The sequence below is a fragment of the Heterodontus francisci genome, chromosome 33 (assembly GCF_036365525.1).
Source record: "Heterodontus francisci isolate sHetFra1 chromosome 33, sHetFra1.hap1, whole genome shotgun sequence".
NCBI classification, from domain to species: domain Eukaryota; kingdom Metazoa; phylum Chordata; class Chondrichthyes; order Heterodontiformes; family Heterodontidae; genus Heterodontus; species Heterodontus francisci.
In genome coordinates, this window is record NC_090403.1 from 14,543,206 (window position 1) to 14,560,036 (window position 16,831).

The window sequence follows — 16,831 nt, forward strand, 5'->3', positions numbered from 1 at the left end:
CTCCAAGTCACACACCATCCTGACTTGGAACTATATCGCTGTTCCTTCACTGTCGCTGGGTCAAAATCCTGGAACTCCCTTCCTAACAGCACTGTGGGTGTACCTACCTCACGTGGACTGCAGGGGTTCAAGAAGGCAGCTCACCACCACCTTATCAAGGGCAGCTAGGGTTGGGCAATAAATGCTGGCCTAGCCAGAGACTCCCACATCCCATGAATGAATAAAAAAGATTATACAGTGGGTGTGTGACTGTACAGTGGGTGTGATTATACAGTGTACTCTGTGACTTTATGGCACAATGTGCTTAGTGCACACCCTTTCGCCTGGCGTTAACGGCATGGCAATTGTTTCACGATGGGGTCAGTGAGCTCCCTGCCTGTTAACAATGGCAATGCGACCAGTGCCAGTTTGAAAGAGGCAACATGCCGGGTGTCCAAAGTGCTTGCCTGTTTCAGGGCAGCCTGAAATCAAATATTAGGTGCTCCTCAGACTGACTCATTCAGGTACAGGGATCATTCCTGGTGGTCTGGGCTCGAGCCTCTGAGCAGGAGCGGTGTGAAACTTTTCTATGCAGATTGTTATCTCAGTAAATCACTCAAAGAAAAGGAAATGAGAAGTCGTCAGATCTGAATAATAACTTATTCCTGAATTAAAGGAATGATTTCAGGCGGCCTGAGTTTGTGTTTTTAATGGAATGTATTTTGTTGAACATTTTGAATTAAAAAAAAAATATATCCCCTGTTTATCTTCCATACTTTTTAGTTTATTTACCCAATCAACCTTAGCAAGGCTCAACTCATACATGACTATGTAATTGACTTTGTTTGAGATTCTTGTTTGGGACTGGAGTGTGTCGCTTTCAAACGTAATACTGAATCCAATTATATTATGATCACTTTTTCCGAGGATCTTTTATTATGAGATTACTCATTAAACCTGCCTCATTACACAAACTAGATCTAAAATAGCTTCTAGGAAACTGTCATGAAAGCATTCTACAAACTTTTCTTCTGGACTACCTTTGCCAATTTGATTTGTCCAGTCCGCATGAAGATTAAAGTCCCCCACGATTATTATATTGCCTTTGTTATGCACTCCAATTATTTCTTGTTTAGTGCTCTGCCCATCAGTATAGCTACTATTATGGGCCTATAAACTATTCCCATCAGTGTTTTCTGACCCTTGCTATTCCCAATCTCCATCCTTACGGATTCAAGTTCCTGATCTTCTGAGCCAAGATCCTTTCTCACTACTGTCCTTATGTCATCCTTTACTAAAGAGCTACTCCTCCTTTTTTTCTATTATGCCTGCCTTTTCAGAATGTTGAGTTCCTGGAATATTTAATTCTCAACCTTGGTCACCTTGTAACCATGTCTCTGTAAGGGCAATTAGATCTACATCATTTATCTCTATTTGTGCCGCTAGTTCATCTATTTTATTACGAATTCGTTGCACACTCAGATAAAGAGCCTCTAGATAGATAGATAGAAAAATACAGCACAGAACAGGCCCTTCGGCCCACGATGTTGTGCCGATCCTTTGTCCTCTGTCAAGGACAATTTAATCTATACCCCATCATTCTCCTTTATCCATATACCTATCTAAAAGCCGTTTGAAAGTCCCTAAAGTTTCTGACTCAACAACTTCCCCAGGCAAGGCATTCCATGCCCCGACCACTCTCTGGGTAAAGAACCTTCCCCTGACATCCCCCTTATATCTCCCACCCTTCACCTTAAATTTATGACCCCTTGTAACGCTTTGCTCCACCCGGGGAAAAAGTTTCTGACTGTCTACCCTATCTATTCCCCTGATCATCTTATAAACCTCTATCATGTCACCCCTCATCCTTCTCCGTTCTAATGAGAAGAGGCCTAGAATGTTCAGCCTTTCCTCGTAAGACTTATTCTCCATTCCAGGCAACATCCTGGTAAATCTCCTCTGCACCCTCTCCAAGGCTTCCACATCCTTCCTAAAATGAGGCGACCAGAACTGCACACAGTACTCCAAATGAGGCCTTACCAAGGTCCTGTACAGCTGCATCATCACCTCACGGCTCTTAAATTCAATCCCTCTGCTAATGAACGCTAACACCCCATATGCCTTCTTCACAGCCCTATCCACTTGAGTTGCAACTTTCAACGATCTATGCACATAGACCCCAAGGTCTCTCTGCTCCTCCACATGCCCAAGAACCCTACCGTTAACCCAGTATTTTGCATTCGTGTTTGTCCTTCCAAAATGGACGACCTCACACTTTTCAGGGTTAAACTCCATCTGCCACTTTTCAGCCCAGCACTGCAACCTATCCAAGTCCCTTTGCAGACGACAATAGCCCTCCTCGGTATCCACAACTCCACCAACCTTTGTATCATCTGCAAATTTACTGACCCACCCTTCGACTTCCTCATCCAAGTCGTTAATAAAAATCACAAACAGGAGAGGACCCAGAACTGATCCCTGCGGCACGCCACTGGTAACTGGGCTCCAGGCTGAGTATTTACCATCTAAGACCACTCTCTGCCTTCTATCAGTTAGCCAATTCTTAATCCAACTGGCCACATTCCCCACTATCCCATGCCTCCTGACTTTCTCCATAAGTCTACCATGGGGGACCTTATCAAATGCCTTACTAAAATCCATGTACACCACATCCACTGGTTTACCCTCATCCACTTGCTTGGTCACCTGCTCAAAGAATTCAATCAGGCTTGTGAGGCAAGACCTACCCCTCACAAAACCGTGCTGACTGTCCCGAATCAAGCAGTGTCTTTCCAGATGCTCAGAAATCCTATCCCTCAGCACCTTTTCCATCAACTTGCCTACCACCGAAGTAAGACTAACTGGCCTGTAATTCCCAGGGTTGTTCCTATTCCCTTTCTTGAACAGGGGCACAACATTTGCCACCCTCCAATCACCTGGTACCACCCCCGTCAGCAGAGAAGATGAAAAGATCATTGCCAGCGGCTCTGCAATTTCATCCCTTGCTTCCCATAACATCCTTGGATATACCCCGTCAGGCCCGGGAGACTTGTCTATCTTCAAGTTATTCAAAAACCCCAACACATCTTCTAATTTAATGTTTTTATTACTATTCTTTGCCTGAACCTTACTCATTACCATTAAACTCTCTGTCCCTTCCTGTCCCACTCTGCTTATCTTTACCCAAATTAATACAGCGCTCTATTGGCCCAATTTTTCTCTTTAGATTTCTAAATCTCTCTTCACCTTAGCAACTACCCCACCCCACCCTTGTAGTGTAAAGCCCCAAACAAAGCCCGAGTTATACGATTTTCCAGGAGACTGATCCCAGCCTTGTTTAAGTAGAGCCCATCCCAATGGAGTAGCTCCCCCCTTCCCCCAGTGCTGCTGCCAGTCCCCCATGATTCAGAAATCTCTTTTTCCCACATCACTCTTTGTGTAATGCATTTCATTCTCCCATCTGCTTGAACGTATGTCAATTGGCGCATGGCTCAGGTAACAGTCCAGAGATTATTACCTTTGAGGTTTTGCATTTTAATTTGGACCCTAACTTCTCAAACTCTCTCAGCAGAACATCATTCCTCGTTTGACCTATGTTGTTGGTTCTTACATGGATCATGACAACTGTATCCTCCACCTCCACTCCGAGTTTGTCTCCAGCTGAGAGGGAAATCAGGAGAGGGGGGAAGATCGGGAGAAAGGGGGGAGATCGGGACAGAGAGGAGGGATATCAGGGGGTGGAGGGGGCGATCAGTACAGAAAGGGGGAGATCTGGATGAGGGGGGGGGGGGTGCAGGGTGTGGGGGAAGATCAGGCCAGAGAGGGAGATTGGGACAGAGAGGGGGAGATCAGAAGGGGCGGGGGAGATCGGGAGAGAGGGGGAGATTGGGATAGAGAGGAAGATTGGAACAGAGAGGAGGGAGATCGTGGGGGGGGGGGGGGGGGAGCGGGGGAGAACAGTACAGAAAGGGGGAGATCTGGACGGTGGGGGGCGTGGTGCGGGGGGGAGTTCAGGCCAAAGGGGGAGATCGGGACAGAGAGGGGGATATCGGGACAGAGGGGGAGATCGGGACAGAGGGGGAGATCGGGACAGAGAGGGGGATATCAGGACAGAGGGGGAGATCTGGACAGAGAGGGGAACATCGGGACATTGGGGGAGATCGGGACAGAGGGGGAGATCTGGACAGAGAGGGGGATATCGGGACAGGGGGGGAGATCGGGACAGAGAGGGAGATATCAGGACAGAGGGGGAGATCTGGACAGAGAGGGGGATATCAGGACAGAGGGGGAGATCTGGACAGAGGGGGGGGAGATCAGGACAGAGGGGGGGGAGATCAGGACAGAGAGGGGGAGATCAGGACAGAGAGGGTGAGATCAGCACAGAGAGGGTGAGATCAGCACAGAGAGGGTGAGATCAGGACAGAGGGGGTGAGATTGGGACAGAGGGGGTGAGATTGGGACAGAGGGGGGGATATCAGGACAGAGAGGGGGATATCAGGACAGAGGGGGAGATCTGGACAGAGAGGGGGATATCGGGACAGAGAGGGGGATATCGGGACAGAGAGGGGGATATCGGGACAGGGGTGGAGATCGGGACAGAGAGGGGGATATCAGGACAGAGGGGGAGATCTGGACAGAGAGGGGGGAGATCAGGACAGCGAGGGGGAGATCAGGACAGAGAGGGTGAGATCAGCACAGAGAGGGTGAGATCAGGACAGAGAGGGTGAGATTGGGACAGAGGGGGTGAGATTGGGACAGAGGGGGATATCAGGACAGAGGGGGAGATATCGGGACAGAGAGGGTGAGATCAGCACAGAGAGGGGGAGATCAGGACAGAGAGGGGGAGATCGGGACAGAGGGGGATATCGGGACAGAGGGGGATATCGGGACAGAGAGGGGGATATCAGGACAGAGGGGGAGATATCGGGACAGAGAGGGGGAGATCAGCACAGAGAGGGTGAAATCGGGACAGAGAGGGTGCGATCGGGACAGAGGGGGATATCGGGAGAGAGGGGGAGTTCTGGACAGAGAGGGGCAGATTGGGACAGAGAGGGGGAGATCGGCACAGAGAGGGGGAGATCAGGACAGAAGGGGAGATTGGGACAGACAGAGGGCGGTCAGGAGAGGGTGTGATTGGGTGGAGCGAGAGGGGAGAGAGGGGAGAGAGGTGAGCAGAAGGTAGGACGAGACTGGGAGAGGGGGATCAGGCGTGGGGGAAATGAGGCAATTGGAATGGGGCAATTAGGATGAGGATTGGGTTGAGAAGGTGGAGGGTGAATGGTGGTTGGCAGTAGTCTGTGATTTTAATGAGGAGCCAGGAGCAGTCCTGAGGCTTAGACCATTGAGGCCATTTAGCGGCTGGAAGACCGGGGCAAAGCCATTGGATTTCCAGTCTGTTCAGGGCACAGTCCAGCAGAGGCTGAGATCACTTGGTATAAATAGAATCATAGAATGGTTAAAGCACAGAAGGAGGCCATTCAGCCCATTGTGTCCGTGTCGGCTCTTTGCAAGAGTAAATCAGCTAGTCCCATTCCCCAGTCCTTTCCCCGTAGCCCTGCAACTTTTTTTTTCACGTGCAGATCCAATTCTCTTTTGAACCCTCGATTGACTCTGCCTCCACCACACTCTCAGGCAGTGCATTCCAGATCCTCACTACGTGCTGTGTGAAAAGGTTTTTCCTCATGTCACCTTTAGTTCTTTTGCCATTCACCTTAAATCAGTGTCCTCTGGTTCTCGACCCTTCCACCAATGGGAACAGTTTCTCCCTCTCTACTCTGTCTAGACCCCTTATGATTTTGAATACCTCTATTAAATCTCCTCTCTACCTTCTCTTCTCCAAGGAGAACATCCCCAGCTTCTCCAATCTATCCACGTAACTGAAATCCCTCATCCCTGGAAGCATTCTCATGAATTTTTTCTGCACCCTCTGTAAAACCTTCACATCCTTCCTAAAGTACGGTGCCCAGAATTGGCCACAACGCTCCAGTTGAGGCCGAACCAGTGTTTTATAAAGGTTCATTATAATTTCCTTGCTTTTGTACTCTATGCCTCTATTTATAAAGCCCAGGATCCTGTATGTCTTTTTAACCACTTTCTCAACTTGACTTGCACCTTCAGTGATTTGCGTACATATATTCCCCAGGTCTCTCAGTTTCTGCACATACTTTAGAATTGTATCCTTTATTTTATTTTGCCTCTCTTCATTCTTCCTACCAAAACGAATCACTTCACACTTCTCTGCATTAAATTTCATCTGCTGCGGGTCCGCTCATTCCACCAGCCTGTCTATGTCCTCTTGAAGTTTATCACTATCCTTCTCCCATTCACAATACTTCCACGTTTGTGTCATCTGCAAATTTGGAAGTTGTGCCCTGCACACCCAAGTCTAAGTCATTAATATATATCAAGAAAAGCAGGGGTCCTCGTATTGACCCCTGGGGAACCCCACTGTATACCTTCCTTCAGTCCAAAACACACCCCTTCACCACTACTCTCTGCTTTCTGTCACTCAGCTGACTTTGTATCCATGCTGCCCTGTGCCTTTAATTCCATGGGCTTCAACTTTTCTGACAAGCCTGTTATGTGGCACTAACTGTGCCAATTATGGTGTGTGCACCAGGCTCTCTGTGACAATCATCCAAAAGTTGCTGATAGTGAGGCATGTGGGAAGAGGAGTCGGCCCTCTGGCCTGCTCCTGCCTTTCAAATATTCATGGCTGTTCTACACCTCAACTCCATATCCCTGTCTTTAATCATTATCCCTTGACACCCTTACCTAGTGGGCAAGAAGGCAGTAGTGAGAGTGAGGGCTGGAACACCCTGTATTGGGCCTTCTCTTACCTTGGGAACTGTCTGAAAAGCAAAGAGATATTCAGAAAAGGAGAAAATATTTCTATATTGAGTCAGTAACCCAAGGACACAGATTTTAATGTAATCGTCAAAAGAGCCAGAGGTGAGATGAAGAGAATTCTTTGATGCAGTGAGTTGTTTTGATCCAGGATGCTCTGCCTGAAAGGATGGTAGAAGCAGATTCAACAGTAACTTTCAAAGGGAAATTGGATAAATACTTGACATGGAGAAAGTGGCAGGGCTTTGGGAAAAGAGCTGGGCAGTGGGGCTAATTGGGGAGCACTGCCAAAGACTCGGTGCAGGCATGATGGGCCGAATGGCCTCCTTCTGTGCTGTAAAATTCTATGATTCTCTAAAGTTTCCTGAGTAGTTCCATCACTGACTGCTGCTGTCAGTGTGAAGAATGTCGTTGGGAATCCCCTTTTCTAGTGGTATTCAAGAGTTGACTTTTTATGGGCTTGAGAATGAGGCATTTGGGACACTGAACATGCAGGACTCCTGGCCCGTGCGCAAACCATCACACCTGCTAGGAACTGCTGGTATTTGACTGCAATAACTGAGAGGCCTGGTGTCTGGAGGTCACAGAACTCTGCTTATGTCTCAATCTCCATGAATAGTATAATTGGTTCCAGTGTCTCTGGGGCCATGAAAGGGAGTAAGTACCAGCTTCTTGGCTGTGTGGCTCAAACAACTCATTGTCTAAGCCCGCACTTGGTAATTTAAGCCAGTGACGGAGGCTAAGTGGTGACGATGGATCGAGATCCAAAGTAAATCCATCAGTGCCAGGGAAAAGGGAAAGGAAAGAAAATTGGGGGAGGAAAAAAACAAGAACGGATTGATCTGTTAGTTGGAATGGGTCAGAAGCAATGAAACAAGTGTGGAAGGCATATGATGTGAAATGTGTTTGAACACAAAGATCAGTAAAGAACTCGTGCAGTTTAAGACGTAAAACCTGGGGGCCCCCAGAGGCTGGAATGGAAATGGAGTTGTGAGGACTGAGAAACATAGGAACAGCCCATTCAGCCCCTCATGCCTGATCTGTATCACAACTTCACATAATCCCACCTTAGCTTCATATCCCTTACTGGGCAAAAATCTATCAACATTAGTCTTGAAAGCTCCAACTGACCCCCCGCATCCACAGCCTTTTGAAGGAAGGAGTTCCAGATTTCAACAAGGTGTATTTGCTCCACTCAGACATTGGAAATGGTCCCTATTTTCTCACTGTCAGATACGGGAATGATCCCTATCATCAGACACTGGGAATGATCCCTATCGTCTCACCGTCAGACACTGGGAATGATGCCTATCGTCAGACATTGGGAATGATCCTCATTGACTTACTGTGAAGGCATAATCCCGAATGGTTGTGATGACATCTTTGAAGAGGATTTTTGAGGTGAGGGTGTATCCGTGGTAGATGATTGGCTCTCCATTTGGCCCCTCCCAGCAGTCCAACTCCACACAACGACAGCCTCTCAGAAGAGCTCTGAAAAAACCCAGAGTCACACACTGAATGTTGGGAATGTGCTGTTGCTTATTTCAGGCTACAGATTACACACAAGGTAAGGCAAGGCCTCACACAGTCATTATCACCTTTCCATTAAAATGCACTGTTTGTTTAACAAATGTGAAAGGTTTGGATGAAGTCATCTGCTATTTGAGAAAGATGAAAGACTAAACAAACTGCTGACATTTCAAAAGGCTCAGCATTTTTTCCATTCATTGGTCTCTTTTCCCCACCTGCTGGGATAGTGTCCACAGGTGCTGAACCCTGCTGGGATAGGGTTGACTGGTGTTGACTCCTGCTGGGGTAGGGTCCACAGGTGCTGACTCCTGCTGGGATAGGGTCCACAGGTGCTGAACCTTGCTGGGATAGGGATCCACAGGTGCTGAACCCGGCTGGGATTGGGATCCACACCTGCTGAACCTTGCTGGGATAGGGATCCACACTTGCTGAACTTTGCTGGGATAGGGATCCACAGGTGCTGACTCCTGCTGGGATAGGGTCCACAGGTGCTGAACCCTGCTGGGATAGGGATCCACAGGTGCCAACACCTGCTGGGATAGGGGTCCATAGGTGCTTGTTCCTGTTGGAAATGATGTCACAGTTTCCCTCTGTCCCTCTCTTGACACCGTCAAAAGGGTTCACGGAGGCACACGCACTGGCTCATTATGAGCAGCAACCCCAATTGCCCCACCCCACTGTCTCATCAACCTTCCCACCCAGCGCGCCTGCTGGGGGCTAATCTTGCCAATCTCCTTCCTGTCCAACTCACCCTTGCCACTGCTGCCCTGTGGCCTCTGCCAGTGGATCAATTCTCACCATCTCTTTATGCATCTCCCTCCAGAATATCTATTCACTTGTTAAGAAGGCCCTTGTAGTCCATGACCTTATTGTGCACGATTGTAATGACATCATGACCCTAACGGAAACCCGGCTGAGGGGTGATGACACCTTACCACTTAATGAAGCCTCACCGCTTGGCTACATCTTCCACCACTTGCCCCACCAAGACCTTTGCAGTGCCAGTGTGGCACTTAGCAGCAGATCACACCTTCGCCTGACCCCCCCTACTCCTTTGGCACTTTCTCCTCCTTCTAGTCTCTCACCTTGTTCCAGCCCTCTCACCTCTCATTGAAAATACTTGTTCACTGCGGCACAGTGCTTAGCAGCGCAGCCTCACAGCTCCAGCGACCCGGGTTCAGTTCTGGGCACTGCCTGTGCGGAGTTTGCAAGTTCTCCCTGCTTAATGCAAAGCATTAAGGTAGATAAGTCTCCAGGGCCTGATGGGATCTACCCCAGAATACTAAGGGAGGCAAGGGAAGAAATTGCTGGGGCCTTGACAGAAATCTTTGCATCCTCTTTGGCTACAGGTGAGGTCCCAGAGGACTGGAGAATAGCCAATGTTGTTCCTTTGTTTAAGAGGGTAGCAAGGATAATCCAGGAAATTATAGGCCGGTGAGCCTTACATCAGTGGTAGGGAAATTATTAGAGAGGATTCATCGGGACAGGATTTACTCCCATTTGGAAACAAATGAACGTATTAGCGAGAGGCAGCATGGTTTTGTGAAGGGAAGGTCGTGTCTCACTAATTTGATTGAGTTTTTTGAGGAAGTGACAAAGATGATTGATGAAGGAAGGGTAGTAGATGTTATCTATATGGACTTCAGTAAAGCCTTTGACATGTCTCTCATGGCAGACTGGTACAAAAGGTGAAGTCACATGGGATCAGAGGGGAGCTGGCAAGATGGATACACAACTGTCTCAGTCATAGAAGACAGAGGGTAGCAGTGGAAGGGTGCTTTACCGAATGGAGGGATGTGACTAGTGGTGTTCCGCAGGGATCAGTGCTGGGACCTTTGCTGTTTGCAGTATATATAAATGATTTGGAGGAAAATGTAGCTGGTCTGATTAGTAAATTTGCGGACGACACAAAGGTTGGTGGAGTTGCGGATAGTGATGAGGATTGTCAGAGGATACAGCAGGATATAGATCGGTTGGAGACTTGGGCGGAGAAATAGCAGAAGGAGTTTAATCTGGACAAATGTGAGGTAATGCATTTTGGAAGATCTAATGCAGGTGGGAAGTATACAGTAAATGGCAAAACCCTTAGGAGTATTGACAGGCAGAGAGATCTGGGTGTACAGGTCCACAGGTCACTGAAAGTGGCAACACAGGTGGATAAGGTAGTCAAGAAGGCATACGGCATGCTTGCCTTCATCGGTCGGGGCATAGAGTATAAAAATTGGCAAGTCATGCTGCAGCTGTACAGAACTTTAGTTAGGCCACACTTTGAATATTGCGTGCAATTCTGGTCGCCACACTACCAGAAGGATGTGGAGGCTTTGGAGAGGGTACAGAAGAGGTTTACCAGGATGTTGCCTGGTCTGGAGGGCATTAGCTATGAGGAGAGGTTGGATAAACTCAGATTGTTTTCACTGGAACGACGGAGGTGGAGGGGCGACATGATAGAGGTTTACAAAGTTATGAGCGGCATGGACAGAGTGGATAGTCAGAAGCTTTTTCCCAGGGTGGAAGAGTCAGTTACTAGGGGACATAAGTTTAAAGTGAGAGGGGCAAGGTTTAGAGGGGATGTGCGAGGCAAGTTCTTTACACAGAGGGTGGTGAGTGCCTGGAACCTGCTGCCGGGGGAGGTGGTGGAAGCAGGTACGATAGCGACGTTTAAGAGGCATCTTGACAAATACATGAATAGGATGGGAATAGAGGGATACGGTCCCCGGAAATGCAGAAGGTTTTAGTTTCGGCAGGCATCAAGATCGGCGCAGGCTTGGAGGGACGAATGGCCTGTTCCTATGCTGTACTGTTCTTTGTTCTTTGTATTCCCTCTCTCAGCTAATCTTGTCCATGAGACCCACCTCCTGCTCTCTTGACCCTATTCCCACTAAACTGCTGATCACCAATTTTCCCTCCTGGTCCCCATGTTAGCCAATATTATTAATGGCTTACTGTCATCAGATGTTGTCCCTCTCTCCTTTAAATCGGTCGACATCACCACTCTCCTAAAAAAAAACCTTGACCTCACTGTCTTTGCAAACTACCGCCCCATCTCCAAACTCCCCTTCCTCTCCAAAGTCCTGGAATGTGTTGTCACCTCCCAAATCCGTGCCCATCTTTCCCAGAACTCCATGTTTGAATCCCTCCAATCCGGTTTCCGTCTCTGCCACAGTACCGAAACGGTTCCTATCACAGTCACAAATGACATCCTATGTGACTGTGACAAAGGTAAGTGAGCTCTCCTCATCCCTCTCGACCTGTCTGAGCATTGACACAATTGACCACACCATCCTCCTCCAACACCTCTCCACTGTCATCCAGCTGGGTGGGACTTGTCTCACCTCGTTCCATTCTTACCTATCTATTTGTAGCCAGAATATCACTTGCAATGGTTTTGCTTCCTGCTCCCGCACCATTACCTCAGGTATCCCCCAAGGATCTATCCTTGGTCCCCTCCTATTTCTCATCTACATGCTGCCCCTCGGCGACATCATCCAAAATCACAGAGTTCGTTTTCACGTGTACACTGATGACACTCAGCTCTACCTCACTACCATCTCTCTAGACTGCTTCACTGTTGCTAAATTATCAGGCTGCTTATCCAACATCCAGTACTGGATGAGCAGAAATTGCCTTCAAGATTGAAGCCATTGTTTTTGGTCCCTGCTCCAAACTCCATTCCCTGGCTACTGATTCCATTGCTCTCCCTCACAACAGTGTGAGACTAAATGAGTCTCTTTGCAACCTTGGTCATACCTGACCCAGAGATGAGCTTCCAACCTAATATTCGTGGCATCACAAGACCACCTATTTCCACCTTCCTAGCATTACTTGACTTTGCCCCTGTCTCAGTTCATCTGCCACTGAAACCCTCAGTCGTGCCTTCATTACCTCTAGACTTGATTATTATCCAACCTTCTCCTGGCTGGTCTCCCACATTCTGCTCTCCATAAAGCTGAGGTCATCCAAAACTCTGCTGCCAGTGTCTTAATTCACACCAAGTCCTATTCCCCTATCACCCTTGTGCTCGCTGACATACATTGGTTCCTAGTCAAGCAATGTCTTGATTTTAAAATTCTCATTCTTGTTTTCAAATTCCCTCATGGCCTTGCTCTCCCTATCTCTGTAATCTCCTCCCTTCTCTAATTCTGGCCTCTTGAGCATTACCGATTTTAATCACTCCACCACTGGTGGCTGTGCCGTCAGTGGCCAAGGCTCGAACCTCTGGAATAACCTCCACCTCTCTACTTCGCTTTCCTCCTTTAAGACACTCAGGGCGGCACAGTGGCGCAGTGGTTAGCACCGCAGCCTCACAGCTCCAGCGACCCGGGTTAAATTCTGGGCACTGCCTGTGTGGAGTTTGCAAGTTCTTCCTGTGTCTGCATGGGTTTCCTCCGGGTGCTCCGGTTTCCTCCCACATGCCAAAGACTTGCAGGTTGATAGGTGAATTGGCCATTAGTAATTGCTCCTAGTATAGGTAGGTGGTAGGGAAATATAGAGACAGGTGGGGATGTGGTAGGAATATGGAATTAGCGTAGGATTAGTATAAATGGGTGGTTGATGGTCAGCACAGACTCAGTGGGCCGAAGGGCCTGTTTCAGTGCTGTATCTCTAAAACTAAAACACTCCTTCAAACCTACCTCTTTGATCAAGCTTTTGATCATTTGACCCAATATTTCCGTGGCTGGAATTTAACGAGGAGGAGGTGGCCCCACCCACTGGTTGGGAAGTCGGGGGTGAGCCTATCTCCACCGGCCCTGGAAGCCACGATGCTATTTTGTGTGGGGAGCAGTGGACATTGCTGGGACTGCAGCAGTTCCCAGAGCAGCAGCCATTGAGGAGGACCAGAGTGCAGATATGTGGGGTTGGGGCTTGACAGGGCCAATCAGCCAGGTGCTGGTGAGGGGGAGGGTATTCGATTGTGAGGGTGGGGGGCGGGGGGGGATCTTTCTGCAGGTGCAGCACTTGCAACTAAGGGGGGGGGGGGGTCCTCCATAAGGCACAGGCTGCCTGAACAGGAGGGAGATCCGCCCCCCCAAGCCCCCCACCCCAAGCCCCCCCCACTGAGGCCACAGGGATGCCGCCAGGTTTTACTGGGCGGCCTCACCGTGTCACAAAATCTCCATCCACTGCTGGTAAACTACCAGCGGCAGCAGGAAGAGGTCCTTCACCTCCCTGTCACTGGTAAAATACCATCAGAGGTGGATAGGCGTCAGGCACAGCATCCCCCGCCTCCTAGCCCGCTCCCGGGGAACGTAAAATTCCAGCCCTTTTGTGGCTCGGTGTCATATTTTGTCTTATATTGCTCATGTAATGCACCTTGGGACATTTTATTAGTTAAAGGTGCTAAACAAGTTGTTGCTGCTGACTCCTCCTCGGATTGGGGTCCACCGATGCTGATTCCTGCTGGGGTAGAAGTAACAGGTGCTGACTCCTGCTGGGATAAGTGTCCACAGGCACTGGAATCCCAGTGTCCTTTCTTCATGTATGATCCAGAATACAGAGTATCGGCAGGCTATTTGACCATAGCAGGCATCACAGCCAAGCACCGTCATGGCCTCAGCTGATTTCCACACATCTATAGTTTTCATCAAGGGGTCACATCAAGGAGTGACAGCAGTAGAAGCTTTAGCTGATACGTTGTTGAGGCCAATTGTAGGATTCCTGGATAAATTCACCTTCGAGGGAGCTTGGCTTTGGACTCTAACCCTTTAAATTCCAGTTAGTTAAATAAACACAATAATTGTGCTGTGTTTTTGTAAGAAATGGGTGTGACTAATACAACAGAAAGCAGACTGCACAGATTTCCTCCTGAAAGGGTGAGAGATATTTCAGTATAATGTTTCCTGGTCACAGCTGGGTGGCTGTTGGGACAATAAATGGCCTCAGCTTCCCTGGGCCTAGAGAGGAAAATAAACAGCCAGTGAGATTCCTGCTGCTACAAGATGCACTGCAGCAACTCGCCAAGGCTCCTTCGACAGCACCTTCCAAACCCACGACCTCTACCACCTAGAAGGACAAGGGCAGCAGATGCATAGGAACACCACCACCTGCAAGTTCCCCTCCAAGTCACACACAAAGAACAAAGAACAGGACAGCACAGGAACAGGCCATTCGGCCCTCCAAGCCTGCGCCGATCTTGATGCCTGCCAAAACTAAAACCGCCTGCACTTCCGGGGACCGTATCCCTCTATTCCCAGCCTATTCATGTATTTGTCAAGATGCCTCTTAAACGTCTCTATGGTATCTGCTTCCACCACTTCCCCCGGCAACAAGTTCCAGGCACTCACCACCCTCTGTGTAAAGAACTTGCCTCGCACATCCCCTCTAAACTTTGCCCCTCGCACCTTAAACCTATGTCCCCTAGTAACTGACTCTTCCACCTTGGGAAAAAGCTTCTGACTATCCACTCTGTCCATGCCGCTCATAACTTTGTAAACCTCTATCATGTCGTCCCTCCAGCTCCACACCATCCTGATGTGGAACTATATCGCCGTTCCTTCTCTGTCGCTGGGTCAAAATCCTGGAACTCCCTCCCTAAAAGCACTGCAGCGGTTCAAGAAGGCACCTTCATAAAGGCAATTAAGGATGGCCAATAAACGCTGGCCTTGCCAGTGATGCTTATATTGCATAAACAAATAAATAAAAAAACCACCACCCAGAACTTTGAATTTTGTGCCCACAGTGGGGCTCCCGGCGCCGGGCTGAAAAGGTGGGGAGAGTCCCGTCTTGGCCAGCTGGAACCTCTCTGGTGCAAGTATATGGCGCTGGGCCAGTTTACTGCTGGGGTTGCTGCACCTTTAAAGGGACGGGGATCCCACCTCCAAGAGCTGCTGGCCAATGATGGGGCTGCCAGCTCAGCAGTATCGGCAGCACCACCAAGAGCAGTGGGCACTGCCAGTACTGCAGAGGCATTGGACCCAGGGCCAGAGCTGGAGATCTGCTGGCGAGAGCACCCTGTGGGCCACAGATTGCTCATGGAGGAAAGCCCCCACTCCCCCCTCACAAGCCTGAAGGGAGATCACCTAACTTTACTGGGTGACCTCCCCAGGTGGTAGAGGTCCCCCTACCACCCCCCGCCTCTGCAAAGCCTCAATTAGCCTCTGAGTGGGAAGGCTGTCATCGGCCTAAACCACCCTGGACAAAATTGCATTGCGATTGGGAGGTGACAGGCCCTCTGCCCCACGCCTCCTGTTGCAATTCTATGGACCCCCAAACCTGTCCTGGGAGCCCATAAAATTCAGCCCTGTGTGTGGGCATCAGGAGAAGTTCAGTCCTGACTTGGCTATGATGCCAACTACAGTCCAGCAGACTGCTGCCTGGGCTCACACAATGGGGGTAGGATTTGTCTTTTGGTCAGCTGATGGAGAAGGGGCTGCTGTGAATTTGAGCCCCAGGCAAGGCAGGTGAGGTGTGTGTAAGGGGGAAGAGTTGCTGGTGTGCAGCTGGTGCAGCTGTTTCTAGGCCACAGCCAGGGTCAGCTGGTGGGGAGAGGGGGTGAGAACAGGCTGGCAGCAAGCCTATGGGGCTTAAAGATTCACCCCAGAAGCTCTATCCCTAGTGCAACTGGTCAGAGAAAGTGCACACTGCTCGCTCCAAGTCGTTTTGTCCTGAAAAGGTCAGCGAGGTCCCAGTCACATCTTTGCAGATTAAAAGGTCCATTGAACCTTTTACAGGAACGTTCACTGATATTCAACACACAGACCTCGAGGACATCACTGGACTGGCTACCTATTTGGGAAAGCAGGCTAAAACGGCAGAGGGTGAGATCCAAGTGGCTCTCTGGTGGGTAGGTAACTTGGGCGATTTGAACTGCCCCTCCCCACCCCCAGGTTTCCATCAGGCAGGTAGTGATACAATTCCTCCCACAATGCGGCTTTCTCCCCCAATGTCTCGGCAATCTATGAGGCTGAGGATCATGCTATAAAACTGCAGACAAACTTAAATATACAAATGAATAAACAGGTGAAGGAACAAAGTTCAGTGCAACAGGACATTTATGTAGTAATTACAAATTTTACTCCTCAAAACATCACAGCAATGAAGATGATTCTCCTGCACGACCTCTCAACCTAAAACTGTCTGTGACTGCATGCAGCAAGATCTGGACAATATCCAGGCTTGGGCTGATAAGCGGCAAGTAACATTCGCGCCACACAAGTGCAGGCAATGGCGATCTCCAACTAGAGAGAATCTAACCACCTCCCCTTGACATTCAATGGCATTACCATCGCTGAATCCCCCACTATCAACATCCTTGGGGCTACCATTGATGAGAAAATTAACTGGACCAGCCACATAAATATCGTGGCTACAAAAGCAGGTCAGAGGCTGGGAATCCTGTGGCGAGTAACTCACCTCCTGACTCCCCAAAGCCTGTCCACCATCTCCAAGGCACAAGTCAGGACTGTGATGGAATACTCTCCACTTGCCTTGATGGGTGCAGCTCCAACAACACTCAGGAAACTTAACACCATCCAGGACA

The 16,831-nt window shown here is 49.1% G+C and overlaps 1 protein-coding gene across 3 annotated transcripts in view; it reads right to left on the reverse strand.

Moving 5' to 3' along the window:
• LOC137348027 (1-phosphatidylinositol 4,5-bisphosphate phosphodiesterase delta-3-like) overlaps positions 1 to 16,831 on the reverse strand; it is a 313,571-nt gene that overhangs the window by 120,423 nt on the left and 176,317 nt on the right. For all 3 annotated transcript variants that reach the window (XM_068013110.1, XM_068013111.1, XM_068013109.1), the window contains exon 7: positions 8,172 to 8,316. In XM_068013110.1, coding sequence (XP_067869211.1) covers positions 8,172 to 8,316 — 145 coding nt within the window. The remainder of the gene's footprint in view (positions 1 to 8,171; positions 8,317 to 16,831) is intronic.